Source organism: Neofelis nebulosa, chromosome 14 (assembly GCF_028018385.1).
Source record: "Neofelis nebulosa isolate mNeoNeb1 chromosome 14, mNeoNeb1.pri, whole genome shotgun sequence".
Classification (NCBI taxonomy): Eukaryota; Metazoa; Chordata; class Mammalia; order Carnivora; family Felidae; genus Neofelis; species Neofelis nebulosa.
This window is the reverse complement of record NC_080795.1, coordinates 63,566,775-63,593,845: the sequence shown is the minus strand read 5'-3', so window position 1 is coordinate 63,593,845 and position 27,071 is coordinate 63,566,775. Positions and strand designations below refer to the sequence as shown.

At 38.0% G+C, this 27,071-nt stretch overlaps 1 protein-coding gene across 3 annotated transcripts in view; it reads left to right on the top strand.

The window, feature by feature from the left end:
* TAF2 (TATA-box binding protein associated factor 2) overlaps positions 1 to 25,979 on the top strand; it is a 97,752-nt gene extending 71,773 nt beyond the window's left edge. For 2 of the 3 annotated variants that reach the window (XM_058698907.1, XM_058698908.1), the window contains exons 19-23: positions 8,908 to 9,137; positions 10,430 to 10,585; positions 11,068 to 11,173; positions 14,805 to 14,927; positions 24,527 to 25,979. In XM_058698907.1, the coding sequence (XP_058554890.1) occupies positions 8,908 to 9,137; positions 10,430 to 10,585; positions 11,068 to 11,173; positions 14,805 to 14,927; positions 24,527 to 24,789 (878 nt within the window). In that variant the 3' untranslated portion in view covers positions 24,790 to 25,979. The remainder of the gene's footprint in view (positions 1 to 8,907; positions 9,138 to 10,429; positions 10,586 to 11,067; positions 11,174 to 14,804; positions 14,928 to 24,526) is intronic. The other variant, XM_058698909.1, reaches the window with a different exon arrangement.
* The last annotated feature ends 1,092 nt before the right edge of the window (positions 25,980 to 27,071 follow it).

Sequence of the window (27,071 nt, the reverse complement as noted above, 5' to 3'; positions counted from 1 at the left end):
GTTGTTTTCACACATGTGAGGATTCCTTGCCATTTAAGTGATTGGGACCATTTCAGCTAGAAGAAGAGGTTCTTCAAAATGCTGTCACTGAGGACAGAAATCAGGAGTTATTTCAGGGCCTCTTACTAAGGAATGGAAATGATTGCTTTCAAATCATAGAATTTTGACCTGTGGGGATGTTAAACACCATCTCCGTTCAGTGCTCTCATTTTAGGGCCCATCTCCTGATGTGCCCAGGATCACAGAGCTAACATAATTTGGCAGAAGTGTTTTCCTCACTATACCACTGAACTTAATTGCACTGCAAATAATGACAACCATTTTAAGATTTTATTTCATGAATTTAAAATGTGATGGAGCGTTGATCTTTTTTTCTCTTTTGTAATTTTAACAGAAGTACTGCTATTCATTTTTTAGCTCCCTCTTACGAGCCCTAAATTTTCATTTTACAAATCAATTTTTTTTAAATATGAAACTTATTGTCAAATTGGTTTCCATACAACACCCGGTGCTCATTCCAACAGGTGCCCTCCTCAATACCCATCACCCACCCTTCCCTCCCTCCCACCCCCCATCAACCCTCAGTTTGTTCTCAGTTTTAAGAGTCTCTTATGGTTTGGCTCCCTCCCTCTCTAAGCTTTTTTTTTTTTTCCTTCCCCTCCCCCATGGTCTTCTGTTAAGTTTCTCAGGATCCACATAAGAGTGACAACATACGGTATCTTTCTGTCTATGACTTATTTCACTTAGCATAACACTCTCCAGTTCCATCCACGTTGCTACAAAAGGCCATATTTCATTCTTTCTCATGGCCACGTGGTATTCCATTGTGTATATAAACCATGATTTCTTTATCCATTCATCACATCAGTTGATGGACATTTAGGCTCTTTCCATAATTTGGCTATTGTTGAAAGTGCTGCTATAAACGTTGGGATACAATGGGGTACAAGTGTCCCTATGCATCAGCATTCCTGTATCCCTTGGGTAAATTCCTAGCAGTGCTATTGCTGGGTCATAAGGTAGATCTGTTTTTAATTTTTTGAGGAACATCCACACTGCTTTCCAGAGCGGCTGCACCAGTTTGCATTCCCACCAACAGTGCAAGAAGGTTCCCGTTTCTCCACATCCTCACCAGCATCTATAGTCTCCTGATTTGTTCATTTTAGCCACTCTGACTGGCGTGAGGTGGTATCTGAGTGTGGTTTTGATTTGTATTTCCCTGATGAGGAGCGACGTTGAGCAACTTTTCATGTGCCTGTTGGCCATCCGGATGTCTTCTTTAGAGAAGTGTCTATTCATGTTTTCTGCCCATTTCTTCACTGGATTATTTGTTTTTCGGGTGTGGAGTTTGGTGAGCTCTTTATAGATTTTGGATACTAGCCCTCTGTCCGATATGTCATTTGCAAATATCTTTTCCCATTCCGTTGGTTGCCTTTTAGTTTTGTTGATTGTTTCCTTTGCTGTGCAGAAGCATTTTATCTTGATGAGGTCCCAGTAGTTCATTTTTGGTTTTAATTCCCTTGCCTTTGGGGATGTGTCAAGTAAGAAATTGCTGCAGCTGAGGTCAGAGAGGTTTTTTTCTGCTTTCTCCTCTAGGATTTTGATGGTTTCCTGTCTCACATTCAGGCCCTTTATCCATTTTGAGTTTATTTTTGTGAATGGTGTGAGAAAGTGGTCTAGTTTCATCCTTCTGCCTGTTGCTGTCCAGCTCCTAGCACCATTTGTTAAAGAGACTGTCTTTTTGCCATTGGATATTCTTTCCTGCTTTGTCAAAGATTAGTTGGCCATACGTTTGTGAGTCTAATTCTGGGGTTTCTATTCTATTCCATTGGTCTGTGTGCCTCTTTTTGTGCCAATACCATGGTGTCTTGATGATGACAGCTTTGTAGTAGAGGCTAAAGTCTGGGATTGTGATGCCTCCTGCTTTGGTCTTCTTCAAAATTACTTTGGCTATTCGGGGTCTTTTGTGGTTTCATACAAATTTTAGGATTGCTTGTTCTAGTTTCGAGAAGAATGCTGGTGCAATTTTGATTGGGATTGCATTGAATGTGTAGATAGCTTTGGGTAGTATTGACATTTTAACAATATTTATTCTTCCAGTCCATGAGCATGGAATGTTTTTCCATTTCTTTATATCTTCTTCAATTTCCTTCATAAGCTTTCTATAGTTTTCAGCATACAGATCTTTGACATCTTTGGTTAGATTTATTCCTGGGTATTTTATGCTTCTTGGTGCAATCGTGAATGGAATCAGTTTCTTTATTTGTCTTTCTGTTGCTTCATTATTAGCATATAAGAATGCAGCTGATTTCTGTACCTTGATTTTGTATCCTGCAACTTTGCTGAATTCATGTATCAGTTCTAGCAGACGTGGAGTCCATCGGATTTTCCATGTATAATATCATGTCATCTGCAAAAAGTGAAAGCTTGACATCATCTTTGCCAGTTTTGATGCCTTTGATTTCCTTTTGTTGTCTGATTGCTGATGCTAGAACTTCCAACACTATGTTAAACAACAGCGGTGAGAGTGGATATCCCTGTCCTGGATATCCTCCCTGGATATCCTGATCTCAGGGAGAAAGCTCTCAGTTTTTCCCCATTGAGGATGATATTAGCTGTGGGCTTTTCATAAATGGCTTTTATGATGCTTAAGGATGTTCCTTCTATCCTGACTTTCTCGAGGGTTTTTATTAAGAAAGGATGCTGATTTTGTCAAATGCTTTTTCTGCATAATAGACAGGATCATATGGTTCTTATCTTTTCTTTTATTAATGTGATGTATCACATTGATTGATTTGCAAATGTTGAACAAGCCCTGCAGCCCAGGAATGAATCCCACTTGATCACGGTATATATAATTCTTTTTATATGCTGTTGAATTCAATTTGCTAGTATCTTATTGAGAATTTTTGCATCCATATTCATCAGGGATATTGGCCTGTAGTTCTCTTTTTTTGCTGGGTCTCTGTCTGGTTTAGGAATCAAAGTAATGCTGGCTTCATAGAATGAGTCTGGAAGTTTTCCTTCCCTTTCTATTTTTTGGAACAGCTTGAGAAGGATAGGTATTATCTCTGCTTTAAATGTCTGGTAGAATTCCCCTGGGAAGCCATCTGGTCCTGGACTATTCGTTGGGAGATTTTTGATAACTGATTCAGTTTCTTCGCTGGTTATGGGTCTATTCAAGCTTTCTATTTCTTCCTGTTTGAGTTTTGGAAGTGTGTGGGTGCGTAGGAATTTGTCCATTTCTTCCAGGTTGTCCAGTTTGTTGGCATATATTTTTTCATAGTATTCCCTGATAATTGCTTGTATTTCTGAGGGATTGGTTGTAATAATTCCATTTTCATTCATGATTTTATCTATTTGGGTCATCTCCCGTTTCTTTTTGAGAAGCCTGGCCAGAGGTTTAGCAATTTTGTTTATTTTTTCAAAAAACCAACTCTTGGTTTCATTGATCTGCTCTACAGTTTTTTTAGATTCCATATTGTTTATTTCTGCTCTGATCTTTATTATTTCTCTTCTTCTGCTGGGTTTGGGGTGTCTTTGCTGTTCTGCTTCTATTCCTTTAGGTGTGCTGTTAGATTTTGTATTTGGGATTTTTCTTGTTTCTTGAGATAGGCCTGGATGGATTGCAATGTATTTTCCTCTCAGGACTGCCTTCACTGCATCCCAAAGCATTTGTATTTTTGTATTTTCATTTTCACTTGTTTCCATGTATTTTTTAATTTCTTCTCTAATTGCCTGGTTGACCCACTCATTCGTTAGTAGGGTGTTCTTTAACCTCCATGCTTTTGGAGGTTTTCCAGACTTTTTCCTGTGGTTGATTTCAAGCTTCATAGCATTGTGGTCTGAAAGTATGCATGGTATGATCTCAATTCTTGTATACTTATGAAGGGCTGTTTTGTGACCCAGTATGTGATCTATCTTGGAGAATGTTCCATGTGCACTTGAGAAGAAAGTATATTCTGTTGCTTTGGGATGCAGAGGTCTAAATATATCTGTCAAGTCCATCTGGTCCAATGTATCATTCAGGGCCCTTGTTTCTGTATTCATCCTGTGTCTAGATGATCTATCCATTGCTGTAAGTGGAGATTAAAGTCCCTTGCAATTACCACATTCTTATCAATAAGGTTACTTATGTTTGTGAGTAATTGTTTGATATATTTGGTGGCTCCCGAATTCGGCACATAGACATTTATGTGTTAGTTCTTCCTGATGGATAGACCCTGTAATTATTATATAATGCCTTTCTTCATCTCTTGTTACCACCTTTAATTTAAAGTCTAGTTTGTCTGATACAAGTATGGCTACTCCAGCATTCTTTTGACTTCCAGTAGCATGATAGATAGTTCTCCATCCCCTCACTTTCAGTCTGAAGGTGTCCTCATGTCTAAAATGAGTCTCTTGTAGACAGCAAATAGATGGGTCTTGTTTTTTTATCCATTCTGATACCCTATGTCTTTTGGTTGGAGCATTTAGTCCATTTACATTCAGTGTTATTATTGAAAGATATGGGTTTAGAGGCATTGTGATGTCTGTAGGTTTCATGCTTGTAGTGAGGTCTCTGGTACTTTGTGGTCCTTGCAACATTTCACTCACAGGATCCCCCTTAGGATCTCTTGTAGGGCTGGTTTAGTGGTGATGAATTCCTTCATTTTTTGTTTGTTTGGGAAGACCTTTATCCCTTCTTCTATTCTGAGTGACAGACTTGCTGGATAAAGGATTCTCAGCTGCATATTTTTTCTGTTCATCACATTGAAGATTTCCTGCCATTCCTTTTTGGCCCGCCAAGTTTCAGTAGAGAGATCCGTCACTAGTCTTATTGCTCTCTCTTTATATGTTAGAGCATGTTTATCCCTAGCTGCTTTCAGAATTTGCTCTTTATCTTTGTATTTTGCCAGTTTCACTATGATATGTCGTGCAGAAGATCGATTCAAGTTACGTCTGAAGGGAGTTCTCTTTGCCTCTTGGATTTCAATACCTGTTTCCTTCCCCAGATCAGGGGACTTCTCAACTATGATTTGTTCAAGTACACCTTCAGCCCCTTTCTCTCTCTCTCTTCCTCTTCTGGAATTCCTATTATACGGATATTGTTCTGCTTGATTGCATCACTTAGTTCTCTAATTCTCCCCTCATACTCCTGGATTTTTTTTATCTTTTTCTCAGCTTCCTCTTTTTCCGTAATTTTATCTTCTAGTTCACCTATTCTCTCCTCTGCCTCTTCAATCTGAGCTGTGGTCACCTCCATTTTATTTTGCACCTCATTTATAGCATTTTTTTTAGCTCCTCATGACTATTTCTTAGTCCTTTGATCTCTGTAGTAATAGATTCTCTGCTGTCCTCTATACTTTTTTCAAGCCCAGCAATTAATTTTATGACTATTATTCTAAATTCTTGTTCTGTTATATTGCTTAAGTCATTTTTGATAAATTCGTTAGCTGTCACTACCTCCTGGATTTTCTTTTGTGGAGAGTTGTTCCATTTTGACATTTTGGGTAGTCCCTGGGATGGCACAGAACTGCAGGGCACTTCCCCTGTGCTGTCTGGAGTAACTTGTGTTGGTGGGCGGGGCCGCAGTCAGACCTGACGTCTGTCCCCAGCCCACCGCTGGGGCCACAGTCAGACTGGTGTGTACCTTATCTTCTCCTCTCCCAGGGGCAGGACTCACTGGAGTGGTGTGGCCCCAGTCCGGGCTACTTGCACACTGCCAGGCTTGTGGTGCTGCTTTGATGGGATCTGGCGTATTAGCCGGGGTGGATCTGCAAGGTGCACAGGGGTGGGAGGGGCAGGCTTAGCTCGCTTTGCCATCGGTGGTCCCCTGCGGGAGGGGCCCTGTAGCACCGGGAAGGAGGCAGACCCGTCGGAGGGATGGATCCACAGAAGCACAGCATTGGGAGTTTGCGCCGTGCAAGCAAGTTCGGTGACGGTAACTGGTTCCCTTTGGGATTTCGGCTGGGGAATGGGAGAGGGAGATGGCGCTGGCCAGCGCCTTTGTTCCCCTCCGAGCTGAGCTCTGTCTTCCGGGGCTCAACACCTCTCCCTCCCGGTGTCCTCTCACCCTCCCGCTCACCGAGCAGAGCTGTTGACTTACAACATTCCAGATGTTAAGTCCTGCTGCCTGTCAGAACTCACGCAGTCCATCCCCTCCACTTTTGCAAGCCAGACTTGGGGATTTTGCCTTGCCGGACAAGCTGCCCCTCCACTGCCCGGCTCCCTCCCGCCAGTCCGTGTAGCGCGCACCGTCTCTCCGCCCTCCCTACCCTCTTCCGTGGGCCTCTTGTCTACGCTTGCCTCCTGAGAGTCCGTTCTGCTAGTCTTCTGGTGGTTTTCTGGGTTATTTAGGCAGATGTGGGTGGAATCTAAGTGATCAGCAGGACACGGTGAGCCCAGTGTCCTCCTACGCCCACAAATCAATTTTTTTAAAGGAAAAAAACACTATCAGTAATTGCCCTCAGGATCAAAACAATGTTCATTCTTCCATGCAAATTGAAGATCAACCAAAATCTTCAGAAAATAAGACCAAAAAGCCCACATAGAAATAAAAAGTAACAAAACTCTTCTCATAGGGGTTTAGTGCATTTGGCAGCCTTCACTGTGCTGCCTAATCATCCTCAAACTGACTTTCAAAAAACAGAACACCTTAGCTCATCAGAGTGTACATTTTCCACTTGCTAATAATTTTTTTTAAACTTTGAGGAATTTTACACTCAATTGCCTGACTGGTTTCAGTGTCATCTACAACATAGTTCAGGATGGTTATTTGCAGTAGACATAATTAGGTGATACTGATCTTCAAGGCTAAATTTTCTTCCAGTATAAATTTACCCTAAGCTGTTCCAGTTTTCTTTACTGATGGAATGCCTATGGTTCACTCCTTTTCTTGCTGTGCCCATGAATAGATAGTGCTGGCTGCTGTGGCCTGATTCCTTCCCTTCCCTCAGAGGTTTGAGCCACCAGCCCTTGTAATAAAAGGCCTGGGAATCTGATACCTATCCTCTGTGGAGTCTTTACATGTGTAAACTGTTTTGAGAAGGAGAATAATGAGTGCCTACCAAAATTCAAGCACTGTCAGGTCATTAAAGTGTGCAGATCTGCATATTCTGGAGAAGGAAATGGATTTCCTGTGCAAAATTCTTCTTTTCACTCTGTACTGTTCTTCCCGTTCCTAGTTTCTCTGTAGTTTTTATGGCAAAAACTTCATTCTCCTCAGGAGGTCTTGCCTCTTTCTTTTGCTTCTAACAATGGTGTGTATCTTTGACCTTGTCACATAGAAGCAAAATTGAAGATGGCTCAAATAGGATTGATGATCGCCGTTTCATGGCAGGCAAGGTACCTAGCACAGTGTAGTATGTCATACGAACTCTGTGAAGTTATAATTCCTCCTATATGAATTTCCTTTGCATGTAATTAATATCCTGTTTACTTCTGTTGGAGTAAATCTCATTAGAATCTTTACTTGACTAATTGTATTTTATTTCCTCCTGGTAATATTTGTTGTTGAAAACCACAAAGCTTAATATTTATGCTGTCTAAAATTTGCTGCAGCAACTTCTTTCCCTTTTGTCTTTCCTTTTTAAGCATTACAGTCTTTTGAAACTATAGTTCTTGGTCAAAATTAAGAATTTGTAGAGTTTATTTTTCTTATCCAGAAGAATTTACATGTTACTTTTCATTGATTTTAAGTTTTGTGCATCATTTTAAATTCCACCTAGAAATGATAGCAATCGTCTAACCCTAGATGACAAATTTCATCTTATCAGTCAGTTCTATTTGATGGAAGTATCTGCCTGGGATGTTTTATTGGGGAAAAAGGGAAAGTGAGAAAGAACTGTGGTATTGATGTCCTCTCTAATCTGTCATTGATAATGAGATACGGTATAATCTGAGATCAAAACCCTTATTTTGGAGGTTAAAAAAAAAAAACAAAAAACCTGAGATTCATCAAAGAAATTGAAAGAACCTGTCTGTAGTCTCTCATCTACTTTAAATTTAATCTCTACACAGTCAGCTTTCTTCTGGTCATTATGTGTTTTACCAGCTGTTGCTATCTCTGGGATTTGCTTTTTCCTATAATTTTTATCTTTTAAACATATGCCTTGCAGGGGCACCTGAGTGGCTCAGTTGGTTGAGGGTCCAACTTTGCCTCAGATCATGATCTCGCAGGCTGTGTCAGGCTCTGTGCTGACAGCTCAGAACCTGGAGCCTACTTTGGATACTGTGTCTCCCTCTCTCTGTGCCCCTCCCCTGCTCATGCTCTGTCACCCTCACTCAGAAAATAAATAAACATTTAAAAAAATTCTTTAAAAACAACATACACCTTGCAGAGCAACACAAATATAAAGGTGTTTAGCAAAAACATTTTCCTCCTCCTCAATAAAAATTTAGAATCATGTTATTTTAAGTAGTTGTAGGGTTTATTACCATATTTAAAACCTGAAAGTAATAAATTTGAGAGGAGAATTTGTTTCAAGTGTCAGGGTTCATAAAGGCTCTTAGAGTGCTATCTTCCTAATGGGCTATTCAAGAAGAAAATCAGACAAGATGAACAGAGAATGAATGAATGTGGAGTATTTACCAAAGAGGAGGAATTAATAGGAAGATCTAAAGCCTGAAAAAATACTGCTTTTGAAATATTAAATGTTTAGTGGATGTCTAATATTCATTTGGTAAGAATAGTGTAATGATAACATGCTTTACCAATTGTAAGTTATTTGTTCGTTCACTACCATTACTGCTTTCGGAACAATTTCTGAGTATCTGTGTTAAGATGCATTTTTAGAGTAGAGGGTTTGCCTGTTGTGCCTAGGTCATTAGACGGCCCCTTTTAGCACAGTCCTTTTTCTCTGTATAGGTTCTGGAGCAGTTCATGGATAAGTGTACGTATTGACTTCTTTATTATTTACTTCTTAGGTACTTCACATGACTGGAGGTTACGTTGTGGTGCTGTGGACTTGTACTTCACACTTTTTGGCCTCAGTAGACCTTCCTGCTTGCCCTTGCCAGAGCTTGGGTTGGTTCTTAATCTAAAAGAGAAAAAAGCTGTCTTGAATCCGACCATAATTCCAGAGGCCATAGCAGGCAACCAAGAAGCTGCGATTAATCCAAGTAGTCACGCACAGCTAGTTGGATTTCAGAACCCTGTAAGAGTCACATGCATTACAGAAGATACAGTTTTATTGTGTAGAGCTCCCTAGGGAAGAGAATTTATTTTTTTGAACTGGCAAATTTTAAAGCCACTGAGAGTTTCATGTACCGCTTAAACTGCTGGTTGACAGTAGTTTAGCGCTTTACAAAAGTTTATAAAGCACTACTGACAACTACATAGCTGCACATAACAAATGATGTGCTGCCAGTCCATTTACCCCTTTTGTGATGATGTAATGTTTTTGTACTTGAGTGTCGAATTTCTTAGAGTAGCAGAAAATCGAAGTGAATATTTCATCTTGTCTGTATATCATATTAACAAACTGTTTGAACATAGGGGCTCTGAATTTTTTTGCTATTCTGTGTAATGCCTAGCACAATTCTAAGCATATGATAAATGCCTGGCAAATGCTTGTTGAATTAAATAAGTAACAGTGAATGGTCAGGTAAATGAGTACGCTGCTGATTTGGGAAGAGATTATGCATTACGTGGTTTTGTTTTGTTTTGTTTTAATGTATGCATGCATGTGTTTGCCTTTTAAAAACCTTTTAATTCCAGCTCTGCATTGTGAAATTACCAGGTTTTTTGTAGAAAGACTTTTAGCATACTTAACAATCATTTTATTGTAATTCAGAGAAAGTTTTCCAGAAATGATTTTCATGTTGGTAACAGAATGTCCACAATAATGCAAGCTTCATTTTTCGCCAATATTTAGACCAGATTACTTGCCTGGCAATTCCCTACTGGTGTTTTGACACTTGAAAACTGAGATTCTCTTTGTGCAAGTTAGTAATAATCATTTTAAATTACTTATTCACCTGGATTTTCTGGAATATAATCGTACTTATTTGTTGTAAATTTAAAATGTATCCTAGATTTTGGGTTATGAAGAAGTAAGATAGACCTTTCCATAGGAAAAAAGGGTCTCATTAAAGTGCTTTCTCAGATCGGAGTATTTATAAACCTGTATAAACGAATAGGTTTCTGATTAATGCCCATATATGTTAATTTATTCACATTCATTCTTGGAGTCTTCAGGAAAAGGAAAATGACACCAAAAGATACATTCTTTTGGGAAAGCTCTACAAGTTTGCTTATATACCTCCCATCTCCCCCAAAAAAGACCAGCTGACAGGAAAAGGTGAAGTTTATTTTAAGCCCACTGCTGATAAATTTTAGGCACTGGGCGTGCTCTAATCTGCATGGTTGCTGTAGCTATTAGTGTTCAGCTATAATATGAGCTACTTGTCTTCAGAAATCTAATTTTGATCTTGAATATTGCCGCAGGAAGATGATCACCTTGCCAAGGAAGCATCATGTAATATGTCAGCTCATCAGCAGGGAGTGAAGAGGAAGGCTGATACACCACTGGGGTCCCCACTAGAACCTGGTCAAATACTGGAGAAGAATGAGGATAGCAGTAAAGTCAAACTCAAAATCAGAGTAAGAAATACAGGTTAAACCTGTATTAATAGCGTAGGATATTCACCTTCTTGTAAATCTTTTTGAATGCTTCCAATGGTTTTTCCTTAGCAGGAACAGATGGGGCAGACTGAATCATAAAGAAATCCAAATGTCCGTTTAAGACCTTCCATCTGATCATTTAACTTGTATTATCACATATTTCTTCTCTGTTTGGGGGAGGAACTATGTGTATATGATCTGCCTTGGCTCACTACCTCTTCCCACAACATAGGAGTAGATTTTAGTTGCTATTTCATTTCCAGTAATATCCAGTCAGCTTCTTTAAGAGGCTGGACCATGTAATCTTTTCTTATTCTTAATTCTTTCTGAGAAAAAGACTACTTTTCCTTTTAAGATGTGGGGGTATATTCTGTGGCCTCTCTGCTACCTTTTCCTAAGAGCTAAGATCCAAATGTAAAGTGATGTAACGGTTCTTTTTCTCCTTTGTGTATGTGTTGTAGTTTTCAAATTCTCAAGATGAGGAGGAAATTGATATGGACACTGTTCACGATAGCCAGGCGTTTATTTCCCATCATTTGAACATGCTTGAAAGGCCATCAACTCCAGGTGAGATCAGTGCATAGCATCCGCAGGCTCATGAAGAGCTCGTGCGGTACTGCTCTTCTAAGGTGTATTGCTTTATTGACAGGTGAACATTTGAAAGTAGCTAGTACAAAATACTGGATTGTAGCAGATTATAATGCATATCAGCAAAAGGAATACATTTTTTTTTTTTAATTTTTTTTTTCAACGTTTTTTATTTATTTTTGGGACAGACAGAGACAGAGCATGAACGGGGGAGGGGCAGAGAGAGAGGGAGACACAGAATCGGAAACAGGCTCCAGGCTCCGAGCCATCAGCCCAGAGCCTGACGCGGGGCTCGAACTCACGGACCGCGAGATCGTGACCTGGCTGAAGTCGGACGCTTAACCGACTGCGCCACCCAGGCGCCCCAAGGAATACATTTTTAAAAAGGGTTTCGTTTTTTTTTTAATTCTGTTTTATTTTGGTCCTTAAATTTTGGGCATACTTCTGGATTTGTTTTTTTAAAAATCCATTCATCAGATTCCTTCCAGTGGCTTTAATTTTTTTGTGTGTTTCCTTTTTTTCTTTTTTTGTAGTAGGCTTAACCTCAAACTAAAATACTAGATCTATTTTCTATTTATTTATTTATTTATTTATTTATTTATTTATTTATTTATTTTAATGTTTATTTATTTTTGAGAGAGACAGAGACAGGATGCGAGTGGGTTAGGGGCAGAGAGAGAGAGGGAGACATAGAATCCGAAGCAGGCTCCAGGCTCCGAGCTGTCAGCACAGAGACACGGGGCTCGAACTCACGAGCTGTGAGATCATGACCTGAGCCGAAGTCGGACGCTCAACTGACTGAGTCACCCGGGCACCCCTCTATTTTCTTTTTAATAACGTAACCATAATTTTAAACTTTGACTGAAGTTAATGCCTCCCATAACACTGCTACTTTCTCTTTTTTTGTGTGCCCATTTCACGTAATATTGTAGAAGTCTTAGACTTTTTTTGCATGCATCTCCCAAACATCATAATCTTTTCTTTTGAAAATAGTACCTGAGGGGCGCCTGGGTGGCTCAGTCGGTTAAGCGTCCGACTTCGGCTCAGGTCAGGATCTCGCGGTCCGTGGGTTCGAGCCCCGCGTCGGGCTCTGGGCTGATGGCTCAGAGCCTGGAGCCTGCTTTCGACTCTGTGTCTCCCTCTCTGTCTGCCCCTCCCCCGTTCATGCTGTGTCTCTCTCTGTCTCAAAAATAAATAAACGTTAAAAAAAAAAATTAAAAAAAGAAAAAAGAAAAAAAAAAGAAAATAGTACCTGAGGCGGTATTGAGTTGATGTACTATAATTTATCTTATTTTGGGGGTTGTTTCAGGGTTTTGGTTTTGGTTTTTTTTAATGGGTGATTCTGCACTGAATACCTTCATACAGAAGCTTTTGTTTCTTTTTTGTTAAATTATATTCTTTAATTTCCCAAAATATTTTATTGGTGAAAAGAGTAATTTTAACTGTATTATGAGGTACTTCTTCAGAAGGTGTTCACAGCTCTTGATTCATTTTGTTATAATGCTTTTTGAAGAGCTAATACCTAGTTTATGTCAGCATTTTTTAATATTCAGGGATAAAGCATTGATGTAACTTGCATGTAAGTTGCAAAGCATAGTAATAAAACAAATATCTGTGAACCTGCTCTCCACCTTAACCTGTATGATAGACTCCATGCCGTGGTCATTCCCTTTGTGCCTCTTCCCTGATTCTGTCCACCTGCCTTTGCACCACAAGTAAATATGGTCTTGAATTTTCTTTTACTTTTTTTAACCATTCTATTACTTTTCTTTATAGTGTACCACATAGATATAGGATTTCCTTATACTTGTTTTTTTAATTTTATGAAAATGGTATGATATGACTTATGTTTTTTAGTCAGCATTATGCTTCTAAAATGTATCCACGTTGATACATAAGATGTAATTTATTAATTTTCACTTATTTCATTTTTTATGCATAATTGTTTTATTATCATCAATGTAACAACTTAAAAGATATTTATTAATTATAAATGATAAATCAAGTGTACTTTTTTTTAATGTTTATTTTTTTTTTGAGAGAGAGCACAAGTAGAAGAGGAGCAAAGAGAGAGGGAGAGTGAGGGTTCAGAGTGAGCTTTCGCTGGCAGCAGTGAGCCAGATTCGAGGCTCAGACTCACAAACTGTGTGAGATCATAACCTGAGCCAAAGTTGACTGAGCCACCCAGGCACCCCAATCAAGTACTTTTTAAAATTTTACCTTTTTTCTTAGAGCCCGCACACATGAGAGGGGAGAGGGGCTAAGGGAGAAAGAGGATCTTAAACAGGCTCCACTCTCAGTGTGGAGTCCAACATAGGGCTCGATCCTATGACCCTCGGATCATGACCTGAGCTGAAATCAAGAGTCAGACACTCAACCAAATGAGCCACCCAGGCGCCCCTACTTTTTACTTTTTTTAAGTAATCTCTGTGCCCAACATGGAGCTCAAACTCATGATCCCAAGATCAAGTCACATGCTCTACTAACTGAGCCAGCCAGGCACCCCTCAAGTTTACTATATAATGCATTTTTTATTGGGAATGTAACTGTTTTTTTTCTGGGTACTCTTCCTGTTTTCATTGGCAAAAAAAAAAAGGGAGTATTTATTTATATCCCATACTGGTTGTCTTTTATGATCTTTACATTTGAGTAATGTTTTTCTTTTTCTTTTTTTTTCTTTTAAGCATGTTACATTTGTGCAAAGTCCTCCTTACCCACCTTGGTCTGCTTTTTATTAAATTTTAGTTTTGAGACCTAAATTATTTTTCACTGTCTAGTAAACTAGTATAAGCTAGTAAAATTTGAGAACTGGCTTCAGATAGAATATGAGCCTAAGATTCATTTGAACATTGACAGGTCATGAATTCTTTGGCTTTTCTAATTCTCAGAGATCTTAACAATTACTCATCTGTTCTATCTATTTTATAGATGAGTGAACTTAAGAGAGAGATATTAAATGACTTGCCCTAAATGACACTCTCCAGTAATAACCAACTCAGGGCTAGACCAGCTGATCTTAGAACTTTGCCATGTGACAAGTGAGGGAATTGAGACACAGTGAGATAAATGTCTCACCTAGATTATGTATCTAATTTGTTGATAATTTGGAATCAGGACCTAGGTATCCTGATAACTGCTACAATGCTGTTCACATTATATATACCATTACAACATTTCCTGTTTAAAATGTCTTCTTACTGTAAGCCCTAAATTATTTTGATGTATTTGTTGAGTAAGTATTACAATGGAATTTATTAGCAAATTTTCAGGGGGAGCAGGGAAAATTTACTATAGGTAAAATTCCATATACATACTATAAAATACGGTTTCTGCCTCAAATGTAGAAGCCAGATTATGTATTTAGCAGACCAGTCACACTTTCCTGCCTTTCTTGAACATGTATTGCTCTTAGATTTAAGCATATAGGAACCATGACAAAGGATTAAAATCAAATGAGATTTTTAGTAGTTGGTAGTATTCTTTTTATTATTACAGTTCTATTGTTGAACTGTTTCTGGTTTTAAGGTTAACTTATGAAAAAACGTCAGGCTTTTTTCTTCTTTTGGTAAACCAAGAAATAAATTCCTCTTTTCCCTCTTTGGCATTTTAGGGCTTTCTAAATATCGTCCAGCTAGTTCCCGATCTGCTTTAGTACCCCAACACTCATCAGGCTGTGATGGCACACCTCCCACGAAACCCCAGTGGAGCATGGAACTTACACGGAAGGGAACAGGTGAAACTATTATTAATATTTTATTGTTATTATTTTACTCAAGGACAAATCTACAAACTTTATAAAGTTTTATCAACTTAAAAAAAATACGTGAAAAATACAGATCTAAGGACTTGCTTTTCTTGCAACATGTTGACTTTGTATTATCTAACATAAAGAATATTTTAAATTAGACTTTTTACTATTTGAAAATAATGCACTCCTATTACATAAAATTTGGAAATGAGATGAGTAGGAAGGAGGGGGAAAAATCATCCCTCATAAGCATTTAAAAATACCCATTGTGGTTCTGCCTTGCGGTACTTTTTCTTAGAATATTATAACATGAAAAATGCCAACTTCGGTAGAAACCATTAAATCTGTGCCTTTTTTACTTTTATAAAATGCAAATGTCAACCACTTATTTCTCTTTTTCCTCTCCCCCTGAAAGTTTTACAATTGGTCATCCATGGTCAGTCATGAAGACTCGATGCTATACTAGAAAACTAAGATATTCTGTCTTTTAAATTATTAAATACAAATTGGACTTAATTTTATGAAAGGTTATTCAGTTCACATGTGTTTGTTACCTATTCTGATTTACATTTTCTTCTGCTTACTCTGGTTCTCTGGTTCTTCTGTTGCTTACAGAAAAAAAAAAAAAAAAAAGATCGTAATCTAGATAAGGAATAAGCATTCAGGACTGTTGAACAAAGATTCAGTCCTGAAGTTTTGAGGGAACAGGGAGTGAAAATGAGATACATAAGCAAAATCATTTTTAAAGAATAGTTTTCCCAAAACTCATTTGTCAGGCTTTAAGATTCCAACAGATGGATCTTGTTTATATAACCCATGTTTTTATGATATAAACAAAAGACTAACTGTTTATTGATTTGAGGAGCTTAAGGATCAGCTGTGATTAATTCAAACCAAAGCAACATCTCAGAATATTTTGGTATTGAGACCCCAGACTGTTGGTTGCTTCTGTCTCTTTGTGTGCTTTATGCATTTATTGTAAGATTCATACAAAATTTATTTCAGAAAGAAATCAGCTGGAGACTTTATCATTTACTTTGATAAGTGAATTTTGACATTTCTTGGCCCTTGCCAGTTTTGTATTTTCTTGGTTTTGTTTTTGATTTTGGTGTAATTTTGCTTTTATCGTTATACTTATTAAAACTTTACTAGACATGAAAAATTTCCCACATTTTTAAAAACAATAAAGCTCCGGGCATTTCAAACCCCTTGATATAGTTTAAGAGTGATGCTTCTGCCTGCCCTCCATGCTTTTAAAAAATGAAAAACTTCTGTCTGAATCCTAGCAGCCCAATGTATTGCTTGCTGTTCCAGAAAAGAATCTGAATATTTTTGTTTGTTTTTTCTTAAACTAACCGATGTAGAAGCAAATCTTAACACCTTTTGTGCTTACTAATGTGCACATTTGTATCATAGTTCCATATTGCTTTAAAAAACATATTTTTACCTTTTTTGGAATCTCTATAGTCTTACAGTTCTCATGACATCATGTGGGAAGATTGGGGAGGAGATCTAGGGCTAATGGTGGGGAATAAGAAAGTATTAAAATTTTAGCTTTGGTTGCTAGGACCCTTTTACGTAATGAGGCAAAATGTATATCAGTATATTATCTGTACTGATCTATAAAACTTAATTGTGAATATACTTTTTAGTATGCCTTTGTAATTTTCTTTAAATGTATTTATGCTTTTCAACACCCTGTGTCCATTGAGCAAGTCTTAAAAGTCAATAATGATATTACTGGAATTTAGAAAACCTTCATTTTACAAGTGGTGTAGTTTTTAAACAATTCTTTGTACATGTATTTATTTTGTAATTCTAAATATGGTTTTCCCATAGACACATTGTTATATTTGATAGGTAACTTTCCCAAACTAGCCAACATATACCATACAGGAAGGGCAAAAGTATCAACCTAGCCACCGTGTATAACAATGTTTCTGAGAGGGTGCTTAGAGCTCCATCTTTTGGAATGTTAGGAACACAGCTTCAACCTAACCCAAATAAAGTTGGCAGTAAAACAGGAACCTCCTCTCCTTCCTCTCTTCCTGCCTCCCCCAGAAGGAGCCGGTGTCTCTTGCTGCAGTAGCTAGCCTGGCGTGACGTTTTGAGTGGAGGGCTCAGGAGAGGAAGCATAGAACCAGTGTAAGGGAAGCTGTGACCTCTCTTAATTCTCTAAGGGATTCTAGATTAGAGTTCATAAATGGGTCTTACTTGGTGCCTTATTCAACACATCCAGCTGAGGCATCTTTTACTTGGTCAGTAGAAGTCTTGCAAAAATGTTTGAAGTAGTTGACTAAAAAGAGATTATACATAAAAATCTGGATTTCCAGCTTCTCTTGAGAAAGAGTTAAGTGAGAGGTCCTCTTAGGGAGTGATGTGCTTTCCATTTTGTTGGTTCCATTTGTGGTGCACTTAGTATTGTACTTTAAATTACATCATTTGTGCTATCTCCTAAAGTCCAAGACTTTTGAGATTGGGACCCCTGCTTCCTTTATTTGAGCTGAGATGGATTCTGAGATGGCTCTTAGAGCCAGCAAACAAGATGATAATTGAGAACTGGAATGTGTTTCAGATGTCATCTTAGGGGGTAGGGGGATAGAAAAGGAATGGGAGTGTAGGTAGGATAAAGAAGAGGTGGGAACTAAGGTAGCAGGACAGGTCCTGGTTTCCTTGTCGCTCTTTTTCCCTCCAGTTTTCTCTTTCCATGCATATGATAGAAGAATATTTTAGGGGTGATATATAGGTTAAGCCATTTGCGGGTAAGAAAGCAGAAGTGGCAGAGGAATTTTCCTTCTTCCATCGTGACCTTTCCCTCTGCTGAGGTGAGGAAGGAATATGGAGCAAGGGCTGTGTAATTCCCATGTCCTCTGCTACTACCGCAGCCCCTGTCCAGCTCTGCAAAGGCTTCATCATGTCTGCCTCCTGACTTGCTCGAGGGCTTCTAGTGATGGAGCACAGAGGAAGAGTGACAGGCATGGAGCAGAGGGAAATCCTTAGTGGTTTTGTGGGGAAGAAAAGGAGTGTTCCTGCTTAGCTGGGGCTGCTGTATTATGTAACACCTTCTTGCAGAAGTCAGAAAAGCACTATTCCAGTGCATGAAGTCTACCCCCTCGCCCCCACAAAAAATCTTGAGAGTCCTAGTTCTTTCTTTTGAAACTCTAATATGAAAAATAGACATTGATATTGTTTTTGCTTAAATTGTAGTGATAAAGTTTTACACTTCATTTTTTACAATGATCTCAAGAATCCAAGACCAGACTGCACTTTTCCTAATAAAAACTGCAAGTTCTGTGTTAAGTTCACGCAGACACGTAATGTGAATAAATTTAAGAGAATTAGCAGATTATTCACTATTACTAGCACTTTAATCAGATGACTGAAAAGCTTCCACATTAGGCTTATATTAAGTACCTCTTTCAGTTTATTTTGCATTTGTTAAATTGACTGCAGTTAAAATCCTTATCCGTAGTGCATTTTACTAGATCTCTAGGAACAATTTTATGTTGGGTAGAACAACAAAACAGAACATCTGTTTTGTTCTTTTCATATAACATGAAATAGGAAGATATAATATTCTGAATTATATATATCTCCTTTTTTTGATATGTGTGCTATCATAGACACAATGTATTTCAGGTCACTAAATAAGAGGGCTTTCTTTAGGTTAAAAATGAGTGGCCCTCACCTTGGGTGGGCCTCAAGTTCCCAGGCATCTTGTAAACCCCTGAAATGTTATGTGAAACTATGTGTGTAAATGTGTCATGGGGATGGTAATGTGTGCATTTTTCCCCAGGAGCGATTCCATAGATGATCTCAAGCTAGTGTGAAAGTAAGCTCCTGTGTGTCCCAAATCTGACTGTTAATACAATTCCACATGGGAAGGAAATTGTACTTTTATATCACCTTGGATTATACCTGGGAAAAATGATCTAGGAAAGACAGAGATTAAGCAAACAAAAAAATATGTATTGTGTATAATAGATGAAAACTTAAGAGCTAAAGTTTATTGATGGTGGTGGTATAGTAACATTAGGTTTTATCAGATGTTCTGTTGTTACTATTCTGGTGAATATTTTTCATACGTGTGTTTGCACATATGCATGACCACATTTGTGCGATAAATTTCTAGAAATGAACATTCTAAATCACAGAATATGGGCATTTAACATTTTCACATATAGTGCCAAATTGCCTTAACTTCTCCTTTTTAAAAAACACTTTTTTTGTGGAAAATTGTGAAGGAGTCAGACTAGTTTAACAAACCCCCATGTATCCATCACTCAGCTTCTGCAGTGATCAACTCATGGTCGATCTTCTATAATCTGTACTCTTACCCTAATGATTATTTTGAAACAAATCCCACATGTCATCACCTTATTCATAAATAACTTAGTATATATCTCTAAAAGATAAGGACTTTAAAAAATCATAACCACAGTAACATTCTTATACTTTAAAAAATTAACAGTTATTTTTTGTATTATTAAATACCTAGTCAGTATTTAAATTTCAATTGACTTCTGTCATTATTCTGATATTTACTTTTAATACTTTATTTTTTGAATCCGTGTCCACATAAGGTGTACACATTGTAATTGGCTGATAATGTCCTTTACATCTTTTTAAATTTAAAGTTTTAAGTTTATCTTTTTCTCTCTTTTCTCCCCTTTTACAATGTATTTTTGTTAAAGGAACCAGGCTTTTGATCTGTAGTTTTCAATTCTTGTGTTTTGCTAATTGTTTACCCATGGTATAATTAACGTGTTTGATAGAGTCTTTATTTGATGTAAATTTATAGTTGGATATAGAAGCTTAATTGGATTTAGATTTATAGATGGTGGTTTATTCTTCCATGTGGAAGCATACAGTGCCTGGTCGACTTTTTTATGATGTTAGCCACTAAGATGTTTAAGGCCCAGATCCATTATTTCATTAAGGCTTGCATGATGGTGATATTCTAATACATTTTCTTTCTTTCTTTCTTTCTTTCTTTCTTTCTTTCTTTCTTTCTTTCTTTCTTTCTTTCTTTCTTTCTTTCTTTCTTTCTCTCTCTTTCTTTTTCTCTCTTTCCTTTTCTTTCTTTCTTTCTTTCTTTCTTTCTTTCTTTCTTTCTTTCTTTCTTTCTCCCTTCCTTCCTTCCTTCCTTCCTTCCTTCCTTCCTTCCTTCCTTCCTTCCTTCCTTCCTTCCTTCCTTCCTTTTGAAGGAGGGGTGGGGGAGGGAGGGGCAGAGAGAGGGAGAGAGAGAGAATCCTAATCTGTGCTGAGAGCGCAGAGCCCAACACAGGGTTCAAACCCAAGAACTGTGAGATCATGACCTGAGCTGAAATCAAGAGTCAGACACTCAACTGACTGAGCCACCCAGGTACCCCATATCTTTCCATTTTTGTTTATGAACTGGTTTATTTCTATAAAGCAAAAATCCCCCTCATTTATTATTATCCAGTGGTATGGCATATAGATCATATGAGAAGAGAAAGATAATAGCTTCTCTTTTTATTTAATAATTTTCCAAAAAATGAGTTGGCTAACTATATCCTCCAATGGTGATCTGTTAGTTCCAGTTCATTACAATTCTTGTCCTTATCAATATTCAAATTATCCCATCTTTGGACAGTGAGAAACTCTTAAATTGACTCTTGGGTCTGTTGAGAAGAATTTAACTTCCTTGCTGTCATACCAGATGTTTTAGGTTCGTCTTGTAAATATTCTGCCCAGACCTAAGATCAGCCATTTGTCCTAGGAGCCCTTGTTCCTAACACCCTTATCTTTGGATCTAGCTAATCCATTGTCTTAAGAATAGACTAAATACAAATCAAGAGACATGCAAGATTTATAGTCAGTGTATCTTTAGTGCAAAATATAAGAGATTGGATTTACTTTTGAAGTGGTTGTAAGTATTCCTTGGAAAAGAGTACGCCCAAGTACACTTGGTTGTCCATTTGGCAGTTGCCTCTGCTGAGAAGTACAGTTTCCAATGTAATTATTGGCTTTTCTGCAATCCAAGTAGGTTGGAAGGTATTTAGGATTGGATGATGAAACTTCTCTCAGTGTAGAAGAGGACCTCAGACTCTTAGTGCAGACAGCCAATTGGAAGGCTGCAGAGTCTGTTGTTGTAGACTGATTAAATAATGAGGTAGGATCTGAAGGCATTTTTTCTTGAGACTTTTAAAGTCTCTTATCACTTCTCCTTGTCATCTGGCTCTGTGTCCTGTTAGGTATGGACCCATTTTCCCATATTTATAGAATTGGAAACATAGTCATGTACTTCAATTAAAACCTAAATTAAAATCATATAGTGGCATATTTGGCTGATAATCTAAATCAGATCTCCCTCAAAATTTATCATTTTCTGAATACTATCTGGGTAACTAGCGATTATGGCAAAAGATACAGATCCCTAAACTTGCTTTTGTATATATATAATCTCTATAATTAGTTTATGCATTATTGTTAGTGTTATCTTTACCAAAAACATTATGAATATAAAAATATGATTTTGTAATAGTTAATACATACATTATTTGAATAATCTGTGAGGACAAGAGCTTTGTCTGACTTGTTCATCTATTCTGAAATACTGGAACAGTGCCTGACACAAAGGAAGTATAGTTTCTGTGCTTTATCCCTTTCCCTTCAAAATTGATGACCTTCAGATTACACTTAGATGGACTAAGCTCACCTGACATCCTATCTAAAAGGAACGCAACAGTTAAATATTTCTGCTATTCATTCACTCATTTGTTTAGCAAGCTTTGGCAGGGGTGGGGAGGTGAGATGTAGGGGATGTTGGACACTGTGTGACACGCTGGGATACAAAGATTAAAAAGACAGACTGCTCGTTCTCCAGACGCTCTGAGTCTGATGGAAGAGACCCAGAGGTACAAAGAGGTGCTACAGTGTCCTCTCTGCGATGTGCCCTCGGGCACAGACTCTGCAGTCACGTTCTTTGGGTTTGTGGCTCAGACCCGCCGATGCCACCTTGGGCAACTCACTTCAGTTCTCTCTGCCTTAACTTGCTTTATGTATTACGTTGTGGGAACGTGAAAGAACCGATTCTGTTTGCACAGTTGGGGGAAAACTTCCTAAAGAAATGACATTTGAGCTAAGTTTTAAATTATTAAGAAGTCTAAATTTTTGTGGTTGTTGTTTTCTTTTGTCTACTTTAGGTTACCATTTAAACATTATTTCCTTGGGGAAGTTTGCCTCTGATCCCCCCACAGCTAATTTAAGTCTCCCGTTTTGCTACTGGTTTACTCTGTGTTTGTCTCTTTATTACTTGGGTGTACTTATTCAGTTACTTTCCTGTTGGCTAGTTTGTAGACTCCAGGAGGACTGAGATCTGTCCAGGTCATCACTGTTTTCCCCAGTTCCCATGCAGTTCCTGATACTTGTTAAATAAATCTGAGAGTCAGGGAAGTAAGGGAAGTGCATTTCACACGTAGGGAATAGCATTTACAAATACAGTTATGAAAGGGCTACCCTAGAGCACATAGAAAGGGATAGTGGAAGATAAGGCTAGAATGGTAAGTTCAAGACAGATTGTAAAAACGGTCAGTAAAATTAGTGCTGGAACTGATTTTTAGAAAGCTTCGGCAGTGATGCCTGTTTTGGTAAGAACCGTGGTTTGGGGCTAGTTTGGGTCAAAATTAGTGTGGAGAATTTACTTGAAAAAAAGAAAACTTGCTTGGAAGTCCATTTTAGTGAAAATTTGGTTTTTTAGCTACTTTGAATAAAACTTACATATTTTTTAGAAATTGCTGCACTGGAGCCCAAGGAGTTTTTGCTTTTATTCTGTTGGTAGAACCAACTGAGTTGGAGTTTTTTGGTTATTTTTTGTTTGTTTCTTAAGAACCAAGTGAGTTTTAAAGCAGATAATTATGAATAGCTTTGTTTTTAGGAAGATCACTATGCAGCAGGGTTTTCCAACCTGAACACTATTGACATTTTGGTCATGAGAATTTCCTGTCGGAGCTGTCCTGGGCATCCCTCGGCTCTACCAGTGGGATGCTAGTAACACTTCCTCCCCTGACCCTACCTCGGGGTGACAACAAAAGTGTCTCCAGATATTCCCAAATAACCCCCAGGGGCAGAATCACCCCTGGATGAGAACCGCTGCTGCGCAGCTGTGTAAAGTGTGGATTTGAGTAGAAGACACGTCAGGCCCGAGGAGCAGTTAACAGGAGACCAGTCCTGTAACCCAGATGAGGTGAGGTGGTCTGAATTAATACAGTTGCGGACAGGATGGAGGCAGATGTAGGAGATATTTGTAAGTGAAAACCAATGAGATTTGGTAGCCATCTAGATTTAGAAAGGAGGGTATTGGAGATGATTCTTAGGCTTTTTTTCTTGGCTGGCAGCATATAAAGTAGTACCATTAGTCTCCAGTAATACAGAGAGAACTCTTTCTCAGGGCACGTCGCAGGGATCGCAGCATCTGGAGAAAGCAAGAAATTGTTGTACGCTACAGTCCGAGAACTACTATTGTCGATTCCTAGACTGATAAAATGTTAGAAATGGAAAGAACCTTCCAAAATGCTTGATCTGTTTTTTAGGTGAGATAAAAAGAAAGAAAATGCGAGCTGAGTGTTAATAGCAGAATCTGTTCAAGAGCACAGGTCTCCTCATTCTCATTCACTTTCTCTCTCTCTCTCTCTCTCTTCTCTCTCTGTCTGTCTGTCTCTCTCTCTCTCTCTCTCTCTCTTTCTCTTTGTGACACTTCTCTTTTGTCTTTAAGTAGAGATGTTCCCTTTATAGACTCCTGGCTTTTTCTGGGTTTTGTAAGCTGCGTGTACTGAATCTATTTAAAGAGTGCACTTTTGCCTATCCCCGGAAATTACCATAAGGAACTAGAGAAATTTGATTTTTGCTGAGACATCATTATCCCTAACTAGCATAACACGTTTTTGTGTGTATAAGTGGTTCTTGAGGTGGCAGAAACAAAGTACTGCCATTTCACCCCCAAAACCGTACGGTTGAACTACAGTTAAAGGAGCTACAGTTGAAGGATGAATGTGGGTCTTAACTTGCAACACGTGTAATCATCATTGTTGCCTAATAATACTTTAACAGTAACTTTGAGAGGATGGTTTGGTAACACACTGGTATATATCATAATTTGTATAAACTGTAAGGAATTAATATTCAGTTTCCTGGCCACAGTGCTGAACACTTACCTGCATGTGACTAATCGAATGCCTTATTTATGTACTTCTCCCATTCCTGATGATTCCTGTGGAAGTGATAAACACTTAAGAGTCCCTTTTTTAAAATTTTTTTTTAAACATTTATTTATTATTGAGAGAGAGACAGAGCATGAGCATGGGAAGGGCAGAGAGAGAAGGAGACACAGAATCCAGAACAGGCTCCAGGCTCTGAGCTGTCAGCACAGAGCCCGACACGGGGCTTGAACTCACAAACTGTAAGATCATGACCTGAGCCGAAGTTGGACACTTAACCAACTGAGCCCCCCAGGCACCCGAGGAGGAGTCCCTCTTTTCTATACTGTCCTCAGCTCCCTCTTACTTTCATTTCACTTTCCTTGTGATCATCAGGAATTCATTTGGATGTTTTTAATTTTGAAGGTAAAGAACAGTCACCTTTGGAGATGAGTATGCATCCAGCTGCAACAGCTCCACTCTCAGTGTTTACTAAGGAATCCGCGTCCTCCAAACACAGTGACCACCATCACCACCATCACCATGAACACAAGAAAAAGAAGAAGAAGCACAAACATAAGCATAAGCACAAGCACAAGCATGATAGTAAAGAGAAGGACAAAGAGCCTTTCACTTTCTCCAGCCCTGCCAGCGGCAGGTCCATTCGTTCTCCTTCTCTTTCAGACTGAGAAGGGGACAGAGGAGACCTTTCCCTCAGTGTCCAGAAGAATATATATAACTAAAGCTTTGTCCTCTGTAAAGAATGATAAAAGGAAGCAGAGAGACAAAAAAAATTGTTGCCTTTCTCATTCAGAATCCATGGAAGTTCTAAACATTTGATTTGTGGTTTTTATGCAAGTGAGATCTAATTAGAAAAACGTTTTACACTTCTGAATAAACCATTTCACCCTATTTCCTCCTGAGAACACACACACACACACACACACACACACACACACACACCTCAGACTTCATAAAGGCCCTCGTATCCACTGGCAGTTACCATCCACATTATGGTCTTCGTGTGGACTGCCAAAATCAATTATGTTTTGAAGTCTTTGATGGATGCTTTGGGGCAAAGTTATGTTTTAAACAGAAGCTACTGCCAGATCTGTGGTGAAACCACTGTTTCCAGTGAAATACTGTATAACACTATTTGGAACTACTGAAAGAGACTGAGGCTTTTCTATAGGAATCTTCTTTATTACATGGTATTTTTTGTGTTAACCATAGAGGCCAAACATCAGAATTTGTGAACAAGAATACATGGTATTTTCTTTTGCCCTAAAATACTGAAATTTTCAAAAGCAGTTCTTTAAAAAAATTTTTTTTAATAGCTTTTTTGATAGTGCATTCGGTGATTATGATGTTGGAATTTAATAGAACTATCAAATCCACAGTTCTCAAATCAAGATATTTAAATTATAAGTTCTTTTTTTCATTAAGTATAAGTGAATATGTTCATATGTAGGATATGTTTGCTAAATGTGGACAGTTTACACACCCAACACATAATCTAAAATTATTTCTATAGAAGACAAAGTCCGATACCTTAAAAAGGTGTTTACATGGTGTTTATTAACTCAGACAAGTCAGCCCTCATGTGAGTATACCAGAAACATTTAGAAATATGAAACATTTTGGTTTCATACTCAAATAGTTTGTACGTTTGTGTGTTTTTATTTCTGAATTTACCATGTGCTTTATTGTTTAAAAATGTTTTTCATACCTGTTCCATTTTTATCATTTCTCTTATCATTAGTTTGACAAAATACTTCTTCCGGAATAGATATTTCAATGGGATCCAATAATGTTGGACTTTTAAATATACTTTTAGTTGCATTTAACTTGTTTATTAATAAATAACTTTTTAAATTGACCATTCTCCCTTTGTATCTTTTTATCTCTTTTGTTACCTTTCTCCTTGTGTACGTATATAATGTACCTGGCCCCAAAGCTCTCTGCAGGCTTTATAGATAGGCAGGATTTGAGCTGGCCTTGCTAGGAAGAATGATTATAATAGAGATGGGGAAAGTTATCTCAGTGGAAGAAACGGTGTTTTTTCAAAAGGATGGAGGAAAGCAGATACGTGTTCAGGAGTTGTAAGGCAGTGCAGTTGACCTGGAGTCTTAAGAGCAAAAGGAGTGTGGTCAGATGTCAAAGGGCCTAAATGGCAGTTATTTAAAGATTCCAATTGAGTGTTGCCCAACTGAAATTATTTTTGGAAAATGGAATATTTTACATCATGGTGTGCAGTGGTACCATATAGAGAATTCCCAGCTTTGAAAATTGTAAGGATATATTTCAAAGTAATTAGTGTTGTAAGAAGAGGTGACAAATACCAGCCACCTTTATAACCTAAGGACCTCTTGTATATCCAGCATTATGTAGGAACTGTATGTTATGTATGTTATTTCTAAACTGGATATTTATAGTGGATGTTTCTTGGGAAGAACATTTTGTCATGGCAGGCTTTCGTTTACTTAAGTTGATGGTTAGAAGCAGACAATACAGGAATCATTCCTAGTTCTGAACTATGTAATGATACACAAACAATGCAGGGTTCTCGTGGAATCTCCCCAGTGTCCCCCAGAAGCGGTCTGTGTTGGCAGTATTACAAGCATCTTTCCAGAGCTAGTCTATACATGTTTCTATACGGTATATACATTGTTTAAAAAAATGATATTTGTAGAAATTTTTAATTTTGGTATAGTTTATCTTTTATGACAACACATTTTGTGTCATACTAACAAAGGTCTTTCTTATTCCATGATTATAAAAGAATTCTCCCAGCTTTTCTCTTGGTTTTAAAGTTTTATGTTTCAGGTTTCTATCCAGCTAGAATCCATCTGGAATTTATTTTGATAGAAAATAGGAGGTAGAGATCCAACTTTTTTTTTTTTTCCTTCCAGAATGCTACCCAACACTGTGTATTTAAAACTCTGTCTTTACGGGGTCCCTGGCTGGTTCA